Source organism: Colias eurytheme, chromosome 11 (assembly GCF_061535395.1).
Source record: "Colias eurytheme isolate Ceu_HAF_F1 chromosome 11, ilColEury1 Martin Lab GWU primary, whole genome shotgun sequence".
Taxonomy (NCBI): domain Eukaryota; kingdom Metazoa; phylum Arthropoda; class Insecta; order Lepidoptera; family Pieridae; genus Colias; species Colias eurytheme.
Window position 1 is genome coordinate 7373358 of NC_142990.1, and position 23008 is coordinate 7396365.

General features: G+C 32.9%; 3 protein-coding genes and 1 long non-coding RNA gene across 9 annotated transcripts in view; 2 read left to right on the top strand and 2 right to left on the bottom strand.

Annotated features, from left to right (window-relative positions):
• Positions 1–1251: 1251 nt before the first annotated feature.
• MICU1 (Mitochondrial calcium uptake 1) lies at positions 1252–12225 on the bottom strand. Of its 2 annotated transcripts, XM_090107044.1 has the most exons (11): positions 12084–12225; positions 11755–11995; positions 11377–11509; positions 11084–11243; positions 10345–10382; positions 9121–9235; positions 6452–6612; positions 5881–6016; positions 5622–5727; positions 4413–4630; positions 1252–1576 (listed from the first exon to the last, which is right to left on the bottom strand). In XM_090107044.1, exons 2-11 carry the CDS (start codon positions 11970–11972, stop codon positions 1422–1424), a joined length of 1440 nt encoding a protein of 479 aa, XP_089963170.1. In that variant the 5' UTR covers positions 11973–11995; positions 12084–12225; the 3' UTR covers positions 1252–1421. The 2 variants fall into 2 exon arrangements, with proteins under 2 accessions (XP_089963170.1, XP_089963171.1); XM_090107045.1 differs by lacking the exons at positions 11377–11509; positions 11755–11995; positions 12084–12225 and adding an exon at positions 10465–10624 and having other exon boundaries at positions 11084–11197.
• Positions 7248–9043, top strand: LOC149904708 (carbohydrate sulfotransferase 11). The gene is made up of 3 exons (XM_090107271.1): positions 7248–7957; positions 8028–8283; positions 8361–9043. The coding sequence occupies exons 1-3, from the start codon at positions 7757–7759 to the stop codon at positions 9041–9043; spliced, it is 1140 nt and encodes a 379-aa protein (XP_089963397.1). The 5' UTR covers positions 7248–7756.
• A 4427-nt stretch (positions 12226–16652) lies between the features above and the next one.
• On the bottom strand, positions 16653–18658 carry LOC149904709 (uncharacterized). The gene is made up of 3 exons (XR_016457254.1): positions 18130–18658; positions 17600–17899; positions 16653–17095 (listed from the first exon to the last, which is right to left on the bottom strand). It is a non-coding gene; the product is annotated as an uncharacterized LOC149904709 (long non-coding RNA).
• A 1100-nt stretch (positions 18659–19758) lies between these two features.
• Positions 19759–23008, top strand: part of Ogdh (oxoglutarate dehydrogenase Nc73EF) — a 34901-nt gene continuing 31651 nt past the window's right edge. For 2 of the 5 annotated variants that reach the window (XM_090107039.1, XM_090107040.1), the window contains exons 1-3: positions 19760–20079; positions 21305–21427; positions 22048–22182. In XM_090107039.1, the coding sequence (XP_089963165.1) occupies positions 21341–21427; positions 22048–22182 (222 nt within the window). In that variant the 5' untranslated portion in view covers positions 19760–20079; positions 21305–21340. Of the gene's footprint in view, positions 20080–21304; positions 21428–22047; positions 22183–23008 lie in introns of all 5 variants that reach the window. The other 3 variants (XM_090107041.1, XM_090107042.1, XM_090107038.1) reach the window with 2 other exon arrangements.

Below are 23008 nucleotides of genomic sequence, written 5' to 3' on the forward strand. Positions count from 1 at the left end.
TATTATAATAATAAGTCGATATTTTGAACTTAATAATAGTAAAATTATATGATGATATTTCCATAAAAGCCAAAGATTTAAAAGAATAGTGTTTCCTTTATTATTTCGGTGTAATTTTAAGTGTGATAAGTGGCATTTATTATATGAATTTGTTAGTTTTATACTATCTTAAAAACTACTTTAACAAAATGGCACAGCTGGCAAGATTTTTGGACTATAAGGAGTAGTGATCGTATATATCTTTAATATTAGATCTTAGATTCTAGATAATAATTATATAGAGTGAAATTCACTTCAAGTCCTCTATCGTATTATAATATTTTTGAAATGCCTATTTTGTAGAGTAATGTTATACTATCTAAAGGTCCTTCCAGCATCATTTTTAAAGTGAAACTTTTATTACATCGTCTCAAACTTTTTGGTCTGTGTAGCGCATGTCGCGTGACGGTCGAACCGTACGATAATTATCGTACAAATACGATAATTTTGTGCCTAAGTTTCACTTTTACCGTGGTTTCATAAAACCACACAACATTTTTTTTTTTACTTAAAACTGAATTATTATAGACCTGTTATATGATTTATGATAAATATAATTACTTAGTGATGAAAATTTTTATAAAAATCTATTCAATGAATAATAAGCAAGTAACTAACACTTTGGAAATCCATAACTACATTCCTGTAATTTAGTTCACATTTATATAATATAATATGAAAAACAATGAGATAGATTTCCTATTTGTAGCAAATAATTTTTTGAATTTTTAACATTTACAAATTATTTTATTAAATATTTTATCAATTAAAAAGAAATTTATATAAAAAAGTGTAATCTTGAAACCATAAGGTTATTAAAAGTTTATTGTTCATAGACATAATATGAATTATATAACAAGGACGCTTATTGTAGCGATAAAGCATCAGATAATATTTGGTTTATAAAATATACATACATATTCTGAAATTCAACCATGAGTTTTCTTACATTACTCGTTTTCTTTGTTCTTCGAATTTGCGTGATATTTCTAGACAGTGCCTCTAGCGGTTACGTTAGAAAACAATCAATTCGAATAAAATCATTTAATCAATCAGGCCCCGGAATCACAGACACAATAGAAAATCTATTGTGTCGCGGTCGGATCTGGCCGCTCGGTGGTTGAGAGGTTAAGCATTAAATGTACGTAAAAAAAAGAAATCCGGGTCGTTTAAACTTATTATACTTATTATACTATTACTCGTAGAATACTACGAGTAATATTTGAACAAAACAAAATGTTGAACAAAACCAGTTTGTTCAGGAAAACTATGTGAAAAACACATATAAAGAATACGAATTTTTACAACAACAACATCATAAATATTAGTAAAAAAAACTCATGGTTGCTTCACTATATGCATTCAAAACTTAACAAAAATAATTAAAAATCCAACAAAGCAGGTTTAGTGTCCCTAGCGCATTTGATAAGCGAATACATAAGTTTAACAAATCCAGTGTCCTTTGGTTTCTCTAAGCCGCGAAGCAGTCTGTTCTTCATAACCGCTACAAACTCTCTGTTACTTAGTTGTCCGTCCACTGTAAAAAATATCGGTTATTTTTATTTTTATTCAAGTCGTGGAATACATTCAATCAAAAGATTGAAATGTTAATTGTATCTTTCAATTTTAAAAGTTTACTACTACCTTGTTTAAGTTTTCAAGTAATAATGATCAGGACAGATTTAATTATAATCAATAGTCAAATCGTGCAGTAGCTATTAAGGTACGTAAAGAGATTGCTAAAAAGTAAGCAAAAAGTTTGAGATAAACATTAAAGTATTCCGTTTTATTTTTAATAATGCTACGGCCACACTACCTTACCGTCTACCGGGCTGTTACCGCAATAATTATGGCATTATATTACCGTCTAAATTACTGCATGAACTGATGTGGTTACACTAGAGTTTACCTAGATATGGCGGTAATTATTGGCATTTACCGCAGCAAAAAAAAATATTAGTTAATAATTAATATATTATAATATGGTTTCTGTAATAATTCATCAAGGATTCTTTCTTTTTCAAAAGGATTTTTTCTTTTTCAAATCATCTATTGTACTTGGAAATGATCAATTTTGTTTGATCCGATGCCACGCATCATTGTGTACACTGCGATTTTTATAGTGCTTCTGTCGGGTATCCCAAAGAGAAGAATTCCAAGAATTCCAAAAATTAGCGCCATCGAGCGCTTTTTCATTTGACCACTCCATGTCGGTCGATACGTGCGTCGCCGGTGAGCTCATATTGCACACTGGACAAACGGTAGTGTGGCCGCATACGCAATAATTACCGCGGTAATCTTCTTTGATGTGCGAAAGAATACCGCCGCCCGAGCTATTGCCTACCGCCATTTGTCATATTGATTGGCTTTGTAGAATTATGGCCATAAGTCGTGGTTACACCTAGGTGTTGTTAAAGTTGTGGCAATAATTATTGGCATATCACGGTAGTGTGGCCGTAGTATAACAGTATGTTTATACATTGACTTGTCAGATTCAGAAGTGGGATGAACGTTAACTAAGACTATCTGACACTAATATATAGAATAAAAAATATTGGTCATCTGTCGGCTGATAAACTCTATAATCAATGTTTTAATTATTATCAACAAAATCAACCATACTCACTATCCTCATCGAATATAATGTAGTTTGCTGGTTATTAGTTACGTCGTTTATATTGTTTAGGGCGTTAGTACACCTACGCATTCGCGTGCGGCAGCGAAACAACGAAAAATCTGTCAGTAGTATGGCAGGTTTTCGCATATGATATGTCTCACTCTAGCACATAGATAGATGAAATAGTTGCGTCCTTGTCAGTATTGTTTCGCAAGGAACTGCGAAATGGCCATTACACACGCCCGTAGCACACCTCCGCTGCGATACCATGACCGCGGAACCGCTAGATGAATTCCGCTGTGATCAAGTGTAGTTTGATTAGTGGAACCGGCATCGGCGAAACCTCATGCGAGTCAGTCAAGAAGCAACGATCGAAGCGAAATGTCGTCGTTATCGGAGTCAGAGGAAGAAGAAATATTATTGTGGACTTTAACTTTGAAAAAACATAAAACTCGTAGAATTTGGGTGCATGAGATTAATAAAAAAAGAAAGAAATTAGGAGAAAACCTACTATGTAAAGAACTCGAGTCCCATGAAGATCGTTTCTATACATATATGTACATATGTATTTTTAGAATGACCCCTCAGTGTTTTGATGATTTACATACTCTTTTACAAAAACAATGAAGTTCCGCGTTTTATTTTTGTCGGTTTTGACAAACACGCGCGAAAACAATGCGGCACCGCAAACAAATAGCGGCGTGAGCGCGGTAGTGTGGCTGGCGTTAGAAGAGATCGGCGAAACCGCGCGAAGAAAGAGATAAAAAATAGTTAGATGTATGTGTTAGAACAGGCAGTTTCGCTACTGTTCCGCTTCTCGTACACGGGACAAGACAGAGCGAAACTACTGCGGTTCCGCTGTTACAGTTCTGCAGCGGAGGTGTGCTACGGGCCACAGACGCATACGTTCCGCTAGTGAAGTTTCACATCGCAATCGCAATCATTGCGAAAAAGTTGCGAAAACATTGCTGTGTACTAACGCCCGTAGCACACCTCCGCTGCAGAACTGTAACAGCGGAACCGCAGTAGTTTCGCTCTGTCTTGTCCCGTGTACGAGAAGCGGAACAGTAGCGAAACTGCCTGTTCTAACACATACATCTAACTATTTTTTATCACTTTCTTCGCGCGGTTTCGCAGATCTCTTCTAACGCCAGCCACATTACCGCGCTCACGCCGCTATTTGTTTGCGGTGCCGCATTGTTTTCGCGCGTGTTTGTCAAAACCGACAAAAATAAAACACGGAACTACATTGTTATTGTAAAAGAGTATGTAAATCATCAAAACTCTGAGGGGTCATTCTAAAAATACATATGTATATGTATAGAAACGATCTTCATGGGACTCGAGTTCTTTACATAGTAGGTTTTCTCCTAATTTCTGTCTTTTTTTATTAATCTCATGCACCCAAATTCTACGAGTTTTATGTCTTTTCAAAGTTAAAGTCCACAATAATATTTCTTCTTCCTCTGACTCCGATAACGACGTCATTTCGCTTCGATCGTTGCTTCTTGACCACATTCTTGACTGACTCACATGAGGTTTCGCCGATGCCGGTTCCACTAATCAAACTACACTTGATCACAGCGGAATTCATCTAGCGGTTCCGCGGTCATGGTATCGCAGCGGAGGTGTGCTACGGGCGAACGTTCCGCAGATATTTCGCTACGCAGTAGTTCCGCAGAGACTCGCTGCCGCATACGAATGCGTAGGTGTACTAAAGGCGTTAATAGGTGGAATTAATATCAAAACTACTCACTATTGTCATCAAATATGGTGAAGACGACGTTAATAACATGCGGGTCCAGGTCCACATGCGCCACAGTTCTGGCGACGTGTCTGAGGGTCGGCTGGTCTATGGACGCGCCCGCTATGTGGTAGAACGTTAGCGCTGTGTCCACGTCGTTTATATTGTTTAGCAAGTGGAAGAACTTGAGGTAGTCGTCTTTGGTTATACCGACGCCGTGGTCCCGGAAACTGAGGGAGGAAATATCTATTTAGTTTGTTTTTATTAATATGTAATAATATGTGGTAAAAATCAAACAAAACGGTTTTCCTTTACAAACGATTCAATTTTTTCACTAAAAAACTAATACTATACCCGGCGCGGCGAATGATGATCCCTATGACACTGACAGTTATTCTCAAGAGACAAACTTGTAATGGCGTCACCATTAAATTAGAAACGTATTGGAGGCGTCTAAAAATGGCATTTATTAATTTTTACGTAGCTTTATGCCCTAACAACGATATTCCGTTGGAATTATAACAATTCTTAGCATTTACGAGAAATTATATCAATCTGACTTTACGTTTACGTCCTACAAAACGTACATCGTTGGCATTTATCGACTAGTGCGGAAAGTATCGACAAATAAATTTCGATAATGGAAACGAGTTCACATTTTTTCCATGTTTAAGCTTTAGTTCATTCACTATTGAATGGAACAGAAGATCGCAGCATAATTAATTAATTAATTACCGTTCGCGTTAATTTACTTACCTATGATAATATAAGTTTTTTAGACAAATTAAATGGGGGATTCCATTTTCATGATAAAATAATATACACTGTGTTAAACGGGTTAAAAATTACGTGAAAATGATAAGGCACATTTTTATGTTTTGGAAAACTTTCGTTTTACTTACCTACTTAATCTATGCTAAAAAACTTAAATTAATACAACAACAACATAATAGACGTTAAAAATTAATTTTATAATATTTTTAAAAACATGTTTACCGACGTGGCTGAATGCAAACCACGCCTTTGCCTATAAAATAGTAAAGTATCGACACGACCCATCATACGAGCAATCACTATGACGAACTGTCATAGGGATCATCATTCGCCGCGCCGGGTATAATTATGCAAAATTCATCATTTACTGTATAATATTAAACAGATTTTATGATTATGATATTTTTAGTATAGTCTCAAATAACATACTGGAAGAATAAGACTTACGCCTTCTTGACTCGTTTTAGCATCCTGGTCTTCTTTTTAGCGGGGTAACCAGCATATGCCAATAATAACTCTGCGAAGTCAGCTTCTGTTATACGACCATTTTCATCTGGAATTTGAGAAACACGATATTTTTAAACTTAATTCTGAATAATAAAATGTAAATTCCAAATTATTTCAATTTATTTATAATCTTTTTGAGATTTGCAATATTATATTTTTATGCTTAGTATAAAAATAATTAAATATGAATAAATCTTACCTGGTTGCTTTCTCTGAAATTCCAATGATAAAATTTCTTTTTGTAGTTGCTGTTGGAAGTCTAAGAATTTTTCTATCGTCAATTTCTCGTTGAGTTTTGGTCCAAAGAAGTACGTAGTAAGTGCTGAATTTATACCCTATTGAAAAGAACAATTTTTAATCAAAATATAAATTAAATTGTGAAATAAGTAATTAATTGTTATCGAAGTATATCACATAATATTATATTAACTAATGATTAGTTGAATATTCAATTAATTAATGTGAAAGTATATACATAATTGATAATATAAAGTATTTCTATCAAGAGGGTAATATTTTTCTGTTTTGCTCATTCCTGAATAGAAGTGATCGATTTTTTTAAATGCCATTTTTTAGTCTAGTGATTGATTCATTTAACAAAACATGCAATAGGTAATATATTTTTGGAAAATTTGATTAGAAGTTATAACTTAGTAAACGTAAACAAGTCGCATAGCAGACGTCAGCTCTATTCTCAACACTTTATTATCCTGCAAACATAACATAATAATATATGTACTAAAAAAAATTAGCGTATAATATTTAGAAACCTTAAAAGTGTTTCCAGTATTGGCATGATCGCGATGTCTCGATCCAATGCTGCTCTGTTGCCGGATGAGCGCGGCAACCTTCTCGAATTCCTCGCAATCTACATCGCCGTCTCCGTTCAGATCGAACATGCGAAACGCGATCTCGAAGTGACGACGTGACGCTGAAAATCGTAGTATTAATTATAGGGAGTTTTTTTATTCTATGTATTTTAAACTGCTCACGTATTAATATCATACGTACTATAAATTATATAATACTTACAGTAAAAAATAAATAACACGCAATAAATAAGATAAGCTCATTAAATTATTGTATTGCCACCGATTCATGATAAGTGTAGGTAGGTACCAATAATTAATTATTTGTACATATAAAGGAGTCGATTAAAAATAAGCATACAAAGATACAGGTGAAACTAATAAAACAAAGTCCTAAAGCCACGTCTGTCTGTCTGTTTGCGATTAACTCAAAAACTACTGGACCGATTTTCATTCTGTTTTCATTTATGTATAGCGTGATTCTTGAGTATAAGGTTGGTACCTACATGTACAATTGGTTAAGTTTTAACAACTTTCCTCTGTTTCTAAGAATTCGAAAATAGTACTTAATATGTAGAATCAGAGTAGGTGAATCAGAACATTGCTATTGTCATCAGTTCATCACATATCAAAACAATTTAAAAAGAAGAAAGCGGCGACCTAAGTACCAACTTTATAAATACGAGAGTAAACGTTGGTTTTTGTACTGTATACCTACATTGAAAACCCAGTTAAAACTATTTTAAAATTCTTTACAAAGCTGCATTATTTTTAAAAACCAAAAATATGAAATGTTGATATTCTTACTAAGTAATAATTCCTACGGATTATTTAATCGAATGTAGATTGTAGATACCTTAGGTACTTTAATATACTGAAAAAAAAAGACATGGCTTATTTACGAAAAGTTTTATCGGTTATCTATTTTCAATATGTAAATTAAAATTACTTTTTGATTATTCATGTATTCATTAAAAAGAATTAAATAAAAAGTTAATAAGAAGAATGCAGCTCATTTCTATTATAAACGTTTTATATGCAGGAGTGACGTTTCTCAAGGCAGTGTTATAAAATCATTAATTTCGCTCATGCTCCGTGCGTACGGATGCTGCGTCTCGTCACTCAATCCCATAGTGAAGTATAAAACTATCTCTAAGTGCGCGAATTATGCCATCCTCTTAAACTCAACAACATAAACTGTTTTATCCGCTTTAAATTTTATTCTTCTTACTTATAATCCTTTTCTTTTACACATGACGCGACAAAATGACATATACAGTGAAAAGGTTCCGCTCGCGGATAAATACAAAGGTTTATTATTGCTTACGATGTGGTGCAAAAACGGCGACGTTCTTATTTTGGGCGACTCTATACGTGGTAGTCATGAAGATGACGATTCTGAAGGGCAATGGGAACGCTCCAGCAAAAGATTTGGCATTAGCACCTGACAATTACACTAAGTGGCTGGTAAATAAATACACGTTGACGACAATAACAAAATGGTTGTCAGTTTATACTTTAAATGCGGACGTTATAGTTACAGGGACCAGTTATAGGAGACGACGAAGCGGATGTTGATGGATCTAGCAATGAGTGGAAAGAACCAGACAACGCAACTATAATTGAGTTTGAGAATCGGTCTTTAAGGGTCCAAGAAGCTTGTCACCGATATTCTCTACAATCGCAACCCATAAATAATAAAGAGTTCTTCGTTGACCACGCGCATAACCTCGTGTGGTGCAACATATTTAAAGCTGCCAGTTCATCTTGGTTGTATAAATTTAATATTTTAGGTATGGCCTAAATATTTATATAATCCTTTCAATTAATTTGGCTTTATTTCATATTTTACAAGTTTTCAAAATTTCAGCGGGATATGATAAGAAGTTCTTATCTCGAAGCAGATATACGCCTCTAACATTAGCGCGGCGAAAGTTTCCCAGGCCTAGTGAGGAAGAACTCCTTGATGCGATAAATACACCGGGTGTGATATCGCTCTTAGTGGTGCGCGAACCATTCGTGAGACTACTGTCTGCTTACAGGGATAAATTAGAAAATATTACACCTCCGTTTTATAGGAAATTGGCGAGAGCGATTGTAGCGGAGCATAGAGATGCGGCGACCAAAATATTAGGGACAATCAAGAGTTTTGGACCTACATTTTATGAGTTCGTTGCACATCTAATTTCGAAACATAAAACTAAAACTTTAAATTTCGACGAGCACTGGGCACCTTACTATAGTTTTTGTTCACCGTGCGCGGTCAACTTTACTGTTATTTCTAAAGTGGAAACGTTGTCGAGAGACTCGGCGTATGTTATTCAACAGCTCGGGCTTGGCCACCTGTTGGGTCGCAGGGTTCAAGATCGAAGAACTCGTCTTCGCACTGTAATGAATAAGTCACGCGACGGCAAAAATACTTCAGCGTTGTTAAAATATTATTTCGGGCAAATTGATAAACATATGCTCGATGATTTGTTAAAAATTTATGGCATCGACTTTGATATGTTCGGTTATGATTCAGATGTTTATTATAAATATGTAAGAAAATAAATATAATTAAATTATTATCATTGTTTTATTTTCCTTCTATAATTACTTATTGGTACTTGATTAATATAATTACTTACTTGACAGCACAGTGAGTAAGAATATGTAATCGCTGAAAGTAATTAGGCCGGAAGAACCGAGCTTGTAGAATATTGAGTCTTCATCAAGGTCTAAATTAAGTCGTTGGCTGATAGTCTGTGTAGAAAATAATAATTTAAAAATTAAACTTAACTTAAGAACAATTTTATAAGTAGGTATAAGCAGTTTTAAGTCTACAATCTGGCATCCTAACTAAAGGCTTATAAGATAATGGGACAAGGGTATTGCTAACAAGATAATTATAATTCCTATGGTTTAAACTCATATTACCAAAATAAAAAGCCGAAAGTACGCTGTTTCAAGGTTCTAAAAGCTTGTTCCCTCATCTATGAGGCTAGGTAGGCACTAATTAAAATTCTATTTCTCCTAATTAGTATGAAAACAAAATAAGTAGAAAGGTATTTGTGCATGCTACTTTTTTCCATGTCAAAGGTGTAAGTATTTTAGATCTATCTTAGATATTCTTAAAAAATACGTGCTCAAAGCTGATGGACTACAAAAACAAACCAAATATTTATCCTACATTGTGGATAGATTAAACAATTTATCTAGGTACTATCTTAGCACAGTATTGAAAGAAAAACTGTGCATGTGAGGTAATGAAATATATAGTTTTACAAAATAGTGAGCAGTAGAAAAGAAGAGGCGATAGAACAGTACCTCATTGATGTTCTGAAAAGATAAGAAATCGGTGTGAGTGGCTGGAAAGTGCATGTGCTTCTACTTTGTGTCTTTATTATTGCATAGAATAGACAATAGTTTTTGATATTTCTAAAGAGAATATTCTATGTATTTTACAGAGATACATGTTTAGTTGTATATTTTAAAATATAGGAGAAGATATATGTCCGGATCGAAGATATAATAATTAAGAAATTAAGAATTAGTTTGCATAGTGGTTAAAAGGTAGGTACATAATATAGATATGACAAACTCACTAACTATGATTTCTATCCTAAGGAAATATGTTCACAATAATGGTAGTTGTAATATTAATGATACAATCTATTTATTTATTATATTATTCCAATCTATGTAATACTGTTTCTCCTGTATTTAGTCTATGATATATCTGACATAAAACATCCACTAAATTAACTAACTTATGCAACATAGTTATACACATAAATCTTTAATCAATTTGCCCAAACATTATACAATATGCCCATTATTCACTTTTTAAATCTTATATTTTTACAGCTTACCTTTGGATCATATCTTCGGTACTGGTCTAACCCCAAACCTGTTGAAACATTACGAATTAAGTACAAAATCGTCTAAATTTTTTTTATGCAAACACTACATGCTTTTATTTTATTAGTTACCATCAGGTTGTTTTACTCCAGGAGTCATAGAGCGTAGAAAATCATCGGGAGTCATGAACACCTCATGTTGGTCATGATGTTGAGCTTGAAGGGTAGCAAAGTAACGGAATACCTTGTCTGGGGTGGAATACTGACGCATGCGATTTTCGTATTCTATGATCTGATCCGAGCAGCGTCCAAGATTAAAAAAAATGATATATGAAGTTATTGCTATAATTATAATGGTGTGCCATACTGTTATGATATAGCAAAAATATTGAGTAAAAAATATTTCTATCAGTATAAATATTTTAAAAAAACCTGGGATTAAATTGCGAAGTGGGGTTGTTGGCTTTAAGTTTTTACTAGTGGCTTCATAGGCCAAATCCTAGCCTATGAAGCAGCAAAATTTGGGATTCATTAAGAGTAACACTGATTAGCACTAATAGGAGATAGTATGCGATGTATGTATATGATTTTAAAAGAGCAGTTACAGAGTCTTGTCATTTTGCTGAAGAAATTTCTATAAATAAGCGTAATCTTAATCGTAAATCGTAGAAAAAAAAAGGAAAATGAAATGAAAACAATAAATGATGGATGGTAACATCCATAAGAACAAAATTAAAACAAAAAAAAATACCATCAGGTTGTTTCATTCCTGGTGTGATGGCTCTAAGGAAATCATCAGGGGTCATGTATACTTCAGTATTTTCACCATATGTCAATTTGACTGTAGCAAAGTATCTGAATATTTTATCAGGAGTGGAATAGGCTCGCATACGATTCTCATACTCAATAATCTAAACAAAATAATAAATGATAAAATAAAATGTAACATTAAAATAGAAAAAATATAATAATTGTGTCCAATAGGGAAAAACATATGTGTTTTTAATTTTAAGATAAAATGCCAATATAATAATAAAAATATACCTTCCGATCTCTAAAGCCAACTTTTTCTTTTCTAAATCGTTTTTTCCTTGTTTCTATCTCACTTTCAGATTCAGAGTCTGAGTCAACAACTTCTTCAGCAGCATTGATGGATGGTATAATGGTGTATTTTTTCCTTTGAATGAATAATTATATGTTGATAAATATATTTACTTAATATTAATTTTTACAAAGTCATTATAACTTTGTTGCCTTAGATAATCTTTTACTCATACAACTGTTCAACTAAGTCATAAATTAATTTTGGGCATAAACTACTTACTTACTACAATAACAAATAAATAATATGTCCATGCATTTTATCACCTCTTTATTAGAAGGTATCATTTAAAAATAGCAAATAGTTAAAATTTCACTTACCATACTTTGTAGGAGGTAAAGGCAGCAGCACCGAATAACACGGAATATACTAAGAATTTGTTGGAATATTCATTAATCTTCTCAGATCGAGCAGTATTGTTACTACCGAAATACCTTCTATTTACAATTGGCGGTATGAGGATAGATGGCCCAGGGTTCAAAGATAACTTTTTAAGGGGTTGTATAGCCCTTGGAAATTTATAAAAAATTGGATACATTGTGATACCAAAAAAATACAGAGCTGAAACAACACGACCAGTAAAAATTCCACTACATACTACATCAAATGTTATAAATAGAGAATAGTCGCGTATTGTTTAGTTGAATACCTAAACAATTTTTAAATATCCAACGTTCAGTGCAAAATTTTCAATTCTTTTCGTTTCATTTATTGAAATAAAAACAATTTATATTTATAAATCATAATTCTGAAATCACAAAATATTTTTTCATACAATTGTGAATTGACAGTTCTCAACACAGATAACTATATATTAGTCAGAGACAGATAGGACAGTACTACGCTCAGAGGAATAAACCTATAGACAGGCCTCCGTCACTCGCTCAAGGTCGCGCTATAAGAGCCTACCGCACAGTAGGTCGGTACCGACCCAAGCGGCAGTTGGTTGGCACACGCGAGACTGCGCACTCGCGTCACGTTTCCCGCGCTCGCTACCAAGACGCCCGGTTATAATTGCGATGTGGACGGGTGTCGATGTATTAAAGCACATATAATTCTTATCTGTATTGGTCTTGTGGCCGCAGATTCACCCGAATGAACCCTCTACCCATGAACCCGTAAATCTCAGCCATATAGTCAGCAGCCCCCGAGCCACGCAGTAACAAAGAAACTCACAAACCTACCAGGCTACTTTTTATCCAGGAGACACATATAGCGGGTCCACGCGGGTGAAACCGAAGGAAACAACTACTATCAATAAGATTTCATTTTTTTTATTGTTTAATGTAACAAATATAATGAACAATAAAAAATTAAGTGTTTCAGCAACTCTGTGTTTAATTTACGCGCTCGGTACAACCCTAAAGTTTTCGTTTGATGACGCAATCACGCGGCGTGCGCGGGAAACTCGCTTCTCGGTGCGTGTTCGTAGAGTACATTTCTTACTGCAGCCGAGTTGCGGCGCATTTTGTAGGTAAATATAGCGTAGGTATTTTAGCTTTTGTATGGGAGTGATGTATCTGTTACGAAGTAACTATTCTCTAATCTGTGCTATAGAGTTCTTATATTGAGGCAGAACAAAATACATATTTTCTAATCTACTTACTCTTAGTCAATAACAGCATAAGTCAGATTGAGATAGCGATAGAGTATCTGCACTGTCTTCAAACGTAGCGCGCCGGCAGTCAGTTTGTTTTCCAACCAGCTGGTGGGCTCAGTGCGTCAAGTGTTTTTAACGAAATATTTAGAAAATATAAAGTGTATAGTGTTTCTTTTTATTTGTCAGTGTGCTAAAATGACTATTGTATGTTTAGCTACCGGCTATTACTAGTCGAATGGGAGTTTTGGATGAAAACAATGAAAAAATATCTTTCCATCGGTAAGTGATTTTCAGCAAATTGATAAATATTTATGTTCTAACCCTATTTGAAGGTTTTATCAAGCGCTTTTTTATAAGTTTATGTTGTAACTGTAACATTTACCCACTTTATGGGGTTGTGGAATACAAAAGAATTAAATAATTTTTAAAAAATGTCACAATATTATCACGTTTGGCATTTTGTTTACCACCGTAGTGTTGTAACACGTCTAGCGTATATTATCGATTTATGACAAAAAATCTATTTCATATTAACGTTGATTTATTTATTTTGTTTCTTATATCAGATTTATATGTAGTTGTTGTTGCAAATAATAGATGTAAATTTTCTACAGCAGGAAAATAAAAAATACCACGTGGTTGTTTTATTTGACTTATCTGTTTAGTTTGTTGTTATTTTCTCTTTTAGATTATTAATAAATTCATTTTGTTTTAGATTTCCAGAGCTAAATAAAAAATGGGTATAAAACATGAGACGAGTAGATTGGACGCCGTCGAAATTTGCTAGATTGTGTTCACTGCATTTCGAGCCTGCGTGTTATCAAGATGGATACTCTAGAAGAATTGTGCAATCTTACGCTTACGTTTTTTTTGTTCCTGTAGATAATAAATACATTTGTGTTTTATTTGGAAATTTTTTTACACATAAGTTACTTTAAATGTGTAACTATGTGAAAATTAAACGGTTGATTGAATGACAGTTCTCATAGATGAGAAACTACAATTGAAATACATCTATAATATAAAAATGAATCGCAAAATGTGTTGGTAAGCGCATAACTCGAGAACGGGTGGACCGATTTCGATAATTCTTTTTTTATTATATTCCTTGAAGTACCAGGATGGTTCTTATGTAGAGAAAACATAAATATGTACCACGGGCGAAGCCGGGGCGGACCGCTAGTACTTAATATACATGCGTTTTCAAAGAAAAACCCGCATAGTTCCCATTCCTGTGGGATTTACGGGATCAAAAGTAATTTTTCCAAATTTCATTGTAATCGGTTTAGTAGTATTCGCGTGAAAGAGTAACGAACATCCATCCTCACAAACTTTCGCTTTATTAGTAGGATCAAGGATGTAAGGAAAATGTTTTCTTTAAGACTGTCCTTTTATGAACTTGTTAAAATTCATGCTGACTGTGCCTTTCTCCTCACTCCTTTAACTTTATCATCATTTCCATCTTTATTTTAAATTAGTAACATTTCAAGTTTTAAAATTTATTTTAAAATATACTAGCTTTCCGCCCGCGTTTTTAAAGAAAATCCCGCACAGTTCCCGTTCACGTGGGATTTCCGGTATAAAACCTATCCTATGTGTGTATGTACAAAATTTCATTGTAATCGGTTCAGCAGTGAAAGAGAAAGTTATCCATTCTCGCATAATTTCGCATTTATTATATTCGTAGGATTAAACAAATAATGTATTCAACTAAAATTAATGATTAATTTTGTTTTTTTTTTATTACTTATTATTTCACGAAACCGTAAATGCAAAATGCATTCACGATTTTATCGATGGAAGCACATCCCATCACTATCACCTTCTATCTATCTAAATACGTACCCATAGAAATCTAAATAACAAGACACATAGAAGGGCTATAATGTCATAATTCGTATGAAAACCGCTGTCGCCAAAATCAACACATTCAAACCGAAAGCTAAACAGTACACACAAGTAAACTATGCCTTTTATTGGACAGCTTGATTTGAGTGAAAACTAACTTATCTATTAAATTAAGCTTTTGAATATGTATCCTAACGCACGAATTTACGGTTTATTTTAGAATAACATCCCTAAGTATATGAGACTTTTTGCTCCAATACGAACAAACGTGATAATAAGAATGGTCGACTGTGTCATTCAATGTTATTTCGATTACTATGGTGACACTCGTAATACTTGTAAATATTCTATAATTTTAAGGAAAAACGGCATTATTTCTAAAAAAAAATATTTTCCGATGAAATATTATTCCTTTATAAGTATAATTACAACTTGTGGAAGAATTTCCGCAATGGGAATTGCTGAAACACACCATGTATACACTCATACGTCTCCAGAGCAACTGAACAGTGACGAATGCACTGGTGATGTGCAAATCACCTGAGTGGCGACAAGGTCACGCACGCTTACGACTTCTAGTGTCTTGTTATTTAGATTTCTATGTACGTACCTATAGTAAAAATGGTGCCATGACTATGTTGAAACGTAGCTTGTAGTCTATAGCTATCTCATTCTTTCATACGACGTTTTCTTTAGATAGAGAGAAACAAATATATGTAAATTGTATACGCTCGATACAAGTACTCTATAGGTTTATTCCTCTGAGGTACTACGGGTGACGTTTAGTTCTAAAAATATGCGCCAAGCGCTAGTGTCGTAACGTCACCTACTAGTGATGACCCACAGCGAGCTATAAAAGCCACGATGACGCATAGAATATCGATAGCATAGTGATGTACCACGGAAATTTTTAGTAGGGATAATTCTATAAATTGCTAGGTTCAAAGTATCTTTCGTTACGTTCAATGGATACGAATATAACGAAAGAAATATGAAAATAAAACAAAATTTAAGATTTTAGTTTTTTATTTAGTTTTCCTCAGCCCATGGGCTTTATATTTGTCAAAGGCAATTTGTTGAGGTGCACACATCTGTTTAACAAGTTTTTCTTGTACACCTCCTTTTAAAATTTTATTTATTATGTTGCACCAATTATGCACATGCATCATTAAATTGAGCAACCACTCCTTTACTTCTGTTTTGTGATGTGTACACCCCAACCAATTTATATCAAATTGTTTTAATATTTATATTTTTAAATGTTTTTTTAAACATCTTTTGTATTCAAATAATCATGTATAAGGCCCAAGATATCCCTATAGATCATTAAAAATTTCTTTGATGGATAGGTTAAATTGTAATTCAAAAGGGTGTATTCTCTTTGTTCGATACATTTGTGAAATAAATCTCTGTTTTTTTGGGTATAAGTCTCAGAGCATCTCCTACACTAAAATTTTTGTGTCACTCTCCTGCACATATACCCCGCTGTATATGCAGAAGAATGCACGCGCAATCTTTCATTGACTGGGTTTAGAGATTGGTTGCAATTGCTGCTGCTAATGTTATTTGTTATTGATATTATGGGTCTAGTACACATGGCATTTTCTTTATCCTCATCAAATGTTGATGAGGAACTCTCATCAACATTGGATGAGGGTATGAGTTTTAACAAATCAACTACTGTGTCTCCTACATCATCCTCACAGTTTGTGTATATCGAATGTGGACCCATAACATTGGACATCAGTAAGGATTTAACAAATTCATAAATGTATTTGCAGCAGGATTGACATTCCTATAATTGATGGCTCTGATCCTACCAAAAAAGTTCTCTAGAGGATCCTGATTTACATTTCTAGGATAAAAATATTCTATTTCATATTTTTCGAACAACAGTTTAGACAACCTTTCAAAACTCTCTACAGTTGTAACCCATCCATTAAGAGAAGGAACTCGAACCTTATAGATTTTATTATTTTTGCGAGCTTTCTTGCTATTTGTATCAATAAATTTAATATTTTTCAATATTTGTTTGGCTTCTGTCCAAAAACTGAAAATTTGATATGTTTTCGGCTTTATAGGTCCACGCAGTTTGCCCCGGACAGTGCTTCCTCGAGAACCGTTCACGCTATCAAATAGCTTGTCAATGAACTCCACAGCTTCGCCTGTTGTGGCCATTGTCTCACTGACATTTTGACCTGAGGCTGTAGTTTCTGAAATATTACATAATTAAATAAGTATCACATGATAAGTATCACTACATAGGTAGTAAACAAAGTTGCTTCCCGTTGTCTGTCCCTGTGTGCTTAGAACCTTAGACCATTAAAATTACGCAACAGATTTTGATGCGGTTTTTGTTAATAGATAGGTACAAGTGATTCAAGAGGCAGGTATATATGTAGAATAAACGCAGGCAAAAACTAGTAACACATAAAAAATATAAACAAAAATAACAACTACTGTTTCTATTCTATAAGACTCTTAAGAAAGCATACATTAGTTTGAATTGAATGTCTTATTGACTCATAAAGACTAAATTGTAAAATATGATTAAGAACCTAATTCTTTAATAAGTATTTACATAGTGTGAATTCATGGTGTTTATTAAGTTGGAGACCGTAAATAAATAAATAAAAGTAAAGCGAGTGAGTGATTAAGAGGATAATTTTAGTATTTTTAGATACTTAATGCATATTGATAACCGAGTAAATACTTACTGAACAATGCAGTGTATTTAAGCATTCCACTGGTTGTTGCACTCAGAGTTTGGGCAGCTACACTAACTTTCATCTTCTTCATTTTTGCTGCATAAACATGGTGCTCTGTCAGCTTTTTATGCATTCTAGTGTGACCTAGTTGGCAATCAGCATAAAATACTGTTTGTATATCCTTCCATGTGGCAACTTGGCCTTTGAAGAGCATGTCTTTCGTGAGCAGGTTGTTCCTTAGGCCCTTAAGTAGGTGTGGGGGATCAAACACTACACTTAACTATTGTCCTGACACTTCAATAGTTCCATCTGCAAACAAAAAAGTATATTGAGTTCAACAAGTTAATTTGATGCAAGTATTACAGGTCAGATTACAGATGAAAATAAGCACACAGGTGACATATGACATGTACTAACATACAGATGGATATTAAGATATAATGTTGATGGGTACTTTTTATCCCAGGTGTTTACCAACTTCTAAGCAGACAATGTGCATGCAAGGGCTATTCATTCATAAAGAGATTTTATCTACTCACCATTGCATTCATCATTTAAAATCCTTTTGCGTGCAGTCTCCAATTTCAACATATTTATGGCTGTTCTAAAAGTCGAGCCCTGGTCACATACAAGAGCTAAAGGTATCAGTCCTGACTCTGACACTTTAGTGACCACTTCCTTTAAAATTCTAACTACTGTAGCACCTACAGTTGTTCCCTCACAAAAGAAGAATAATGTAGGTTGTCTCCAGTTTGAACACACTCCTTTTAGCATGAATACCAAGGCATGATCGCAAAATCTTAGTACTCTTCCATACCCAAAGTCTTTAAATCCTCTTATCTCATCTTGGGACTCAACGTAAGTGAGATGAGGTGTAAAAGCAACCTCATCAAACAAAATAGAACACAGTTTCTTCTTTGTGTCCCATTTCTGTGTTTTGTGCTTTATTACTCGAAAAATATTGTCATTTAGCCCCACATTGAAAATGATATTTTCAGCCAAACGATTTAAAGTTCGTTTACTGGGCAAATTAAATATTTTTTGGAGCAACCGATATCCTTTCGGGCTTTCCTTCATTATGGTCAACGCCAAATTCTTTTCAGTTTTCACTGGTTGTGTATAATATTATATCTCATTGCCTTCTTCTTTCTGTTACAATAGGTACTGTGGATAAGTAACACAATAAGTATTTATAAATAAATAAATAAATAAATAAGTAGGTAACTGTTTGACATTTTGAAATTTGACACATTTGAGTTTGACAAATAGCGATACAAAATGGCTGCCAACAAGGCTCGCGAAACTAGCGCTTGGCGAATTTTTTTGGAACTAAGCTGTCGCAGGCCTGGTTCTCAAATAATGAATATTTGACATTTGACACTGACCCCTGTCAGTGACAATGACAAATAGATCACAGATTAGTAATAAATATTTGTACTTAAACAAAATTGCCACCCTTCGAAGAAATTGAATTGAATTGAATTGGTCAATTAAGACAAAACTAGACTGTGCACTGTGTTAAAAAAAGATTATGGAATGACGCAAAATATTTTGCAAAAAATACGGTCAAGGAACTTTTTTTTAAAGAACAACGATGGTTCAAAAACCTTTGTCAAAAACTGATCTCTAAAAGGCGTCCAAATTCCAAGTGAAATGACAATCCAAAAAATTATAAAATAGGAGTAGAAATTAAATAATAGGAGTTTATTGAGTATAGATTTATATACTCAAAGATAGGAGGTGTACATTCTTGAATGCATTTTTGGAACAATTCTTTATGTTTACATAACAAACATTTAATTCTAAATACTAGAATAAAAATTATTTGAAACGAGTTCTAGCATAAGAAGACTTAATTGTTTTAGCAATGAGCAACGAGTTCTAGCATAGGTAGACTTAATTGCTAAAACAATTAATTAGTCTTCTTATTGCTAGAACTCGTTTCACAATAAATAAATACTAAATATTCTGTAAGTATATCAGTATAATTTATTAGGTTTCTAATTTCTACGTATGGCATTCTAACTTTGTATTTTTTCATTGTTTTTTCTCGCTATTAACTCTAAATATCTCTCCAAAATTCGTGTATGTTTATCTTGACTCAGTACTAGAAAATATAATTAGATGGCTACACCTTGCAACACTATCTCTCTTTCTCAATTTTCTGTGTGTCGTTCACTCAGGTCTCAGTCCTTATCTGTGGGGGAGGAAAAGCCCGAATTTATTGGAAATAAAGATGTTCGAGTATTTTATTTGAACTAATTCGAAATTGATTTAGTATTTTTAGTCAAATAGTATATTCAATATTGGAGGTAACAATAAATTTTAAAACGCTGTTATTAGAGAAATTGGTGTATAAATACGAACATTTCAATTTTGCCAAGGTGTAAGTGCTAACATTTCATTTTATACGTAATAGAAAGGAGCGTGTTATGTAACCTTGAATCACGGGACCTCGATATTGATCATCATATTTTGAAATAATTCAGGTATGTAAAAAGAGGATATTTGCAATATTAAAAGTTCAATTACGATTTAGTAAGACCGATATAAAGCTGCTGCATTTCTTATCACTGTCACATATCGGTACTCAATAGACTGGTTATTTAATCTTTAATGGTTGTTATAAATGTAATTTTAATATTTTTATATGTTTTTTGTTTTTATAATATATGTATACTTATTGTAAAGATTTTATGTTCAATAGGTATAACATGTAAAACATAACCTTTATTTTGGAATGTCATTCATGCCTTTACCCTACTGTCCTATGAGAACTATTTAAAATTTAAATTTTATAGTAGTGTTAAATATTAAAAAATAAAGCTATATATAAAAAAATATACATACACACATATCTTCTTATATATAAAAATGAATCGCAAAATGTGTTGGTAAGCGCATAACTCGAGAACGGCTGAACCGATTTCGATAATTCTTTTTTTATTATGTTCCTTGAAGTACGAGGATGGTTTTTATGTAGAGAAAACGTAAATATGTACCACGGGCGAAGCCGGGGCGGACCGCTAGTACATAATATATGTATAGGAAATGTTTATTAATGAACTTTCATGAAGCTGGTGTCATAATAAATATATCCTATGTTATTTGAAAAATTTGCAAAAAGTATGTTCTTTAAGGTAGTTAAGATAATTTTCTAGTCAATTTTAAGAAAAATACTTTTAACAAGTAAGTCCACAAACAGTAATGAAATACTCAACTGCATTCTAATTATCACTTTGATTTTATACCTATTGAGAAAGTTATAAATACAGATAAAATATAAATATAAATCAGAATACTTGTCAATGTGCCAGTTATAGTGACATTGTAAACATTACAATGACCTACTTTCTAGCATAAAATTCATCTTATATGATAGAATTATTTCTTTATTATTCATATTAAATGATAAGGCTTAATGTTTACATAAAGCTTTGTAATTATTTATCATTTCTATATAATAACTGTCTATAAAAGATTTCATAAAATGAAAAAATAAACTGATATTTTTTAAATTTGGCTAAACAGTAATTTTGTTGTTCTCTTACCTTTTTAAATAACATTTTTTTAATAACATAATATGAGTTTTGAATACTTTATTCTGATAAATATTGCAAAAAATAGACAAACTATTACATATTTGTGCATTTTAACTTTCTTCATGTTTCTTATTAGTTAACAGATTTGAAATTATTTCTCTTATTGTGGCAGATAAATTAAAAAAGAAGTACACACAAATTTGACAACATGCATCGGGCAAGATTAATGCTTCAGGCTTCAAATAAAATAGGCAGTACAGAACGATTTGCATCATGGCTGATCAAAAAACCACAGGTATTTACTTATGTTACATATCTATTACAATAATTTATCTAACTTATTTACATTTCTACTTAGAAATATCAAACTGAATCAGGCAATGATATTAAAGAAGTGTAAACAGACAAAAAATATGTTTTCATGACATTGACAAATGTTTAAATGAATAATATCAATGATAAAAAAAATAACATTGACCTAAAATGTATTTTTCTATTGCCTTATCAACAGATAGCCTGAGCACGAATGTCAGTGAAATTTTTGTAAAAAATTTCATGGTCTCAATAAATACAATATCATAGTTTAAATTGCCACCATTTTAACTGATGAGTCATTTGACTTATGATTGTGTAATCAGTGACGAGGAAACAAGCCTCTTTAGTATGATAATAATTTTTATGTTATTAGTTATCTATACTAATATAACATATTATAAAAATATATATTTTTGTATTTGCTTACTAATTCTATTTTTACACCTCATAAATGAAAGTTTGTAAAAGCTTAAGTTTTATTGATTTATTTTTTTAAAAACATGATTTTGAAATTTGATGATGTTAATTTACTACGAAATAATTTTACCCGGCTATTAGAAAAGCTGGCTCATAATGTTTTAATTAATTCTTGACACACAGCCTGCCGCTATGACAGTAAGCGCCAACAGGCTCAAAAGTTCAACAGCGGCAGAACCCTTCCTCAATGGATCAAGCTCAGCGTACGTTGAGACTATGTACAATAACTGGCTGACAGACCCCAACTCTGTACATGCCGTAAGTATTTACCTCTTTTTCAGTAATTCCAAAGTAATTTCTAATCATATAACCAAGGTATATAAGGAAAACTTTTTTTGTTAGAATTGTAATGATGGTAATGATATGTTAGTTATTATTTGAACCACTGCATTAGTTGATATCTATTAAAGTAAAAAAAATTGAGTTATTGAAGTAATGATCTGGTAGTAACAACAAAAAAGTAAAAATAAAATAGAGTAAAAATCGTTTAGGTCATCAATATTAATTCTTATAAGGAAAATGATCAAGAATACAAACATTTGTGGTTTTAAAGAGTGTTTCCTGTAACAACTGATTAAGTGGAATTAGGAAATTACCGAAGTCAAGTTCAATGATAAACATAACATCCTTGTAAACTTAATTCTTATAAATTAATAACCACTCAAGTGCGGGAGCCATTTTGCAAAAATCGGGTCATGTGCGAAACCGGCTCCCGGTGCCGCCGCAGTTGGGGTTTTTGGCGGTCCAATATTTTTTTAAAGTCGATTATCTCAGATTCCTTTATCAATAGCACATTTGCAAGTATGTATATTCATAGATAATAAAATAGTCTATGCCTTGTCAAAACATGGTAACATATAAATAAATAAAAACAACTTGTAAGTCAAAGCAAATGTACCCTTGTAATTTTTGTTACATTTTGTCTGCTAATAAAAAATTAAAACAGCTGTTCAGTGAGATTTTAATATTTATTGATCCTTTGTTACACTCTTCTTACGAGAAAATAAAAACATCATACCCTCCCATACATTTTTTTTACACATTCCTTGTTTATTTTTTTGTACAAAAAACTACCTACTCAATG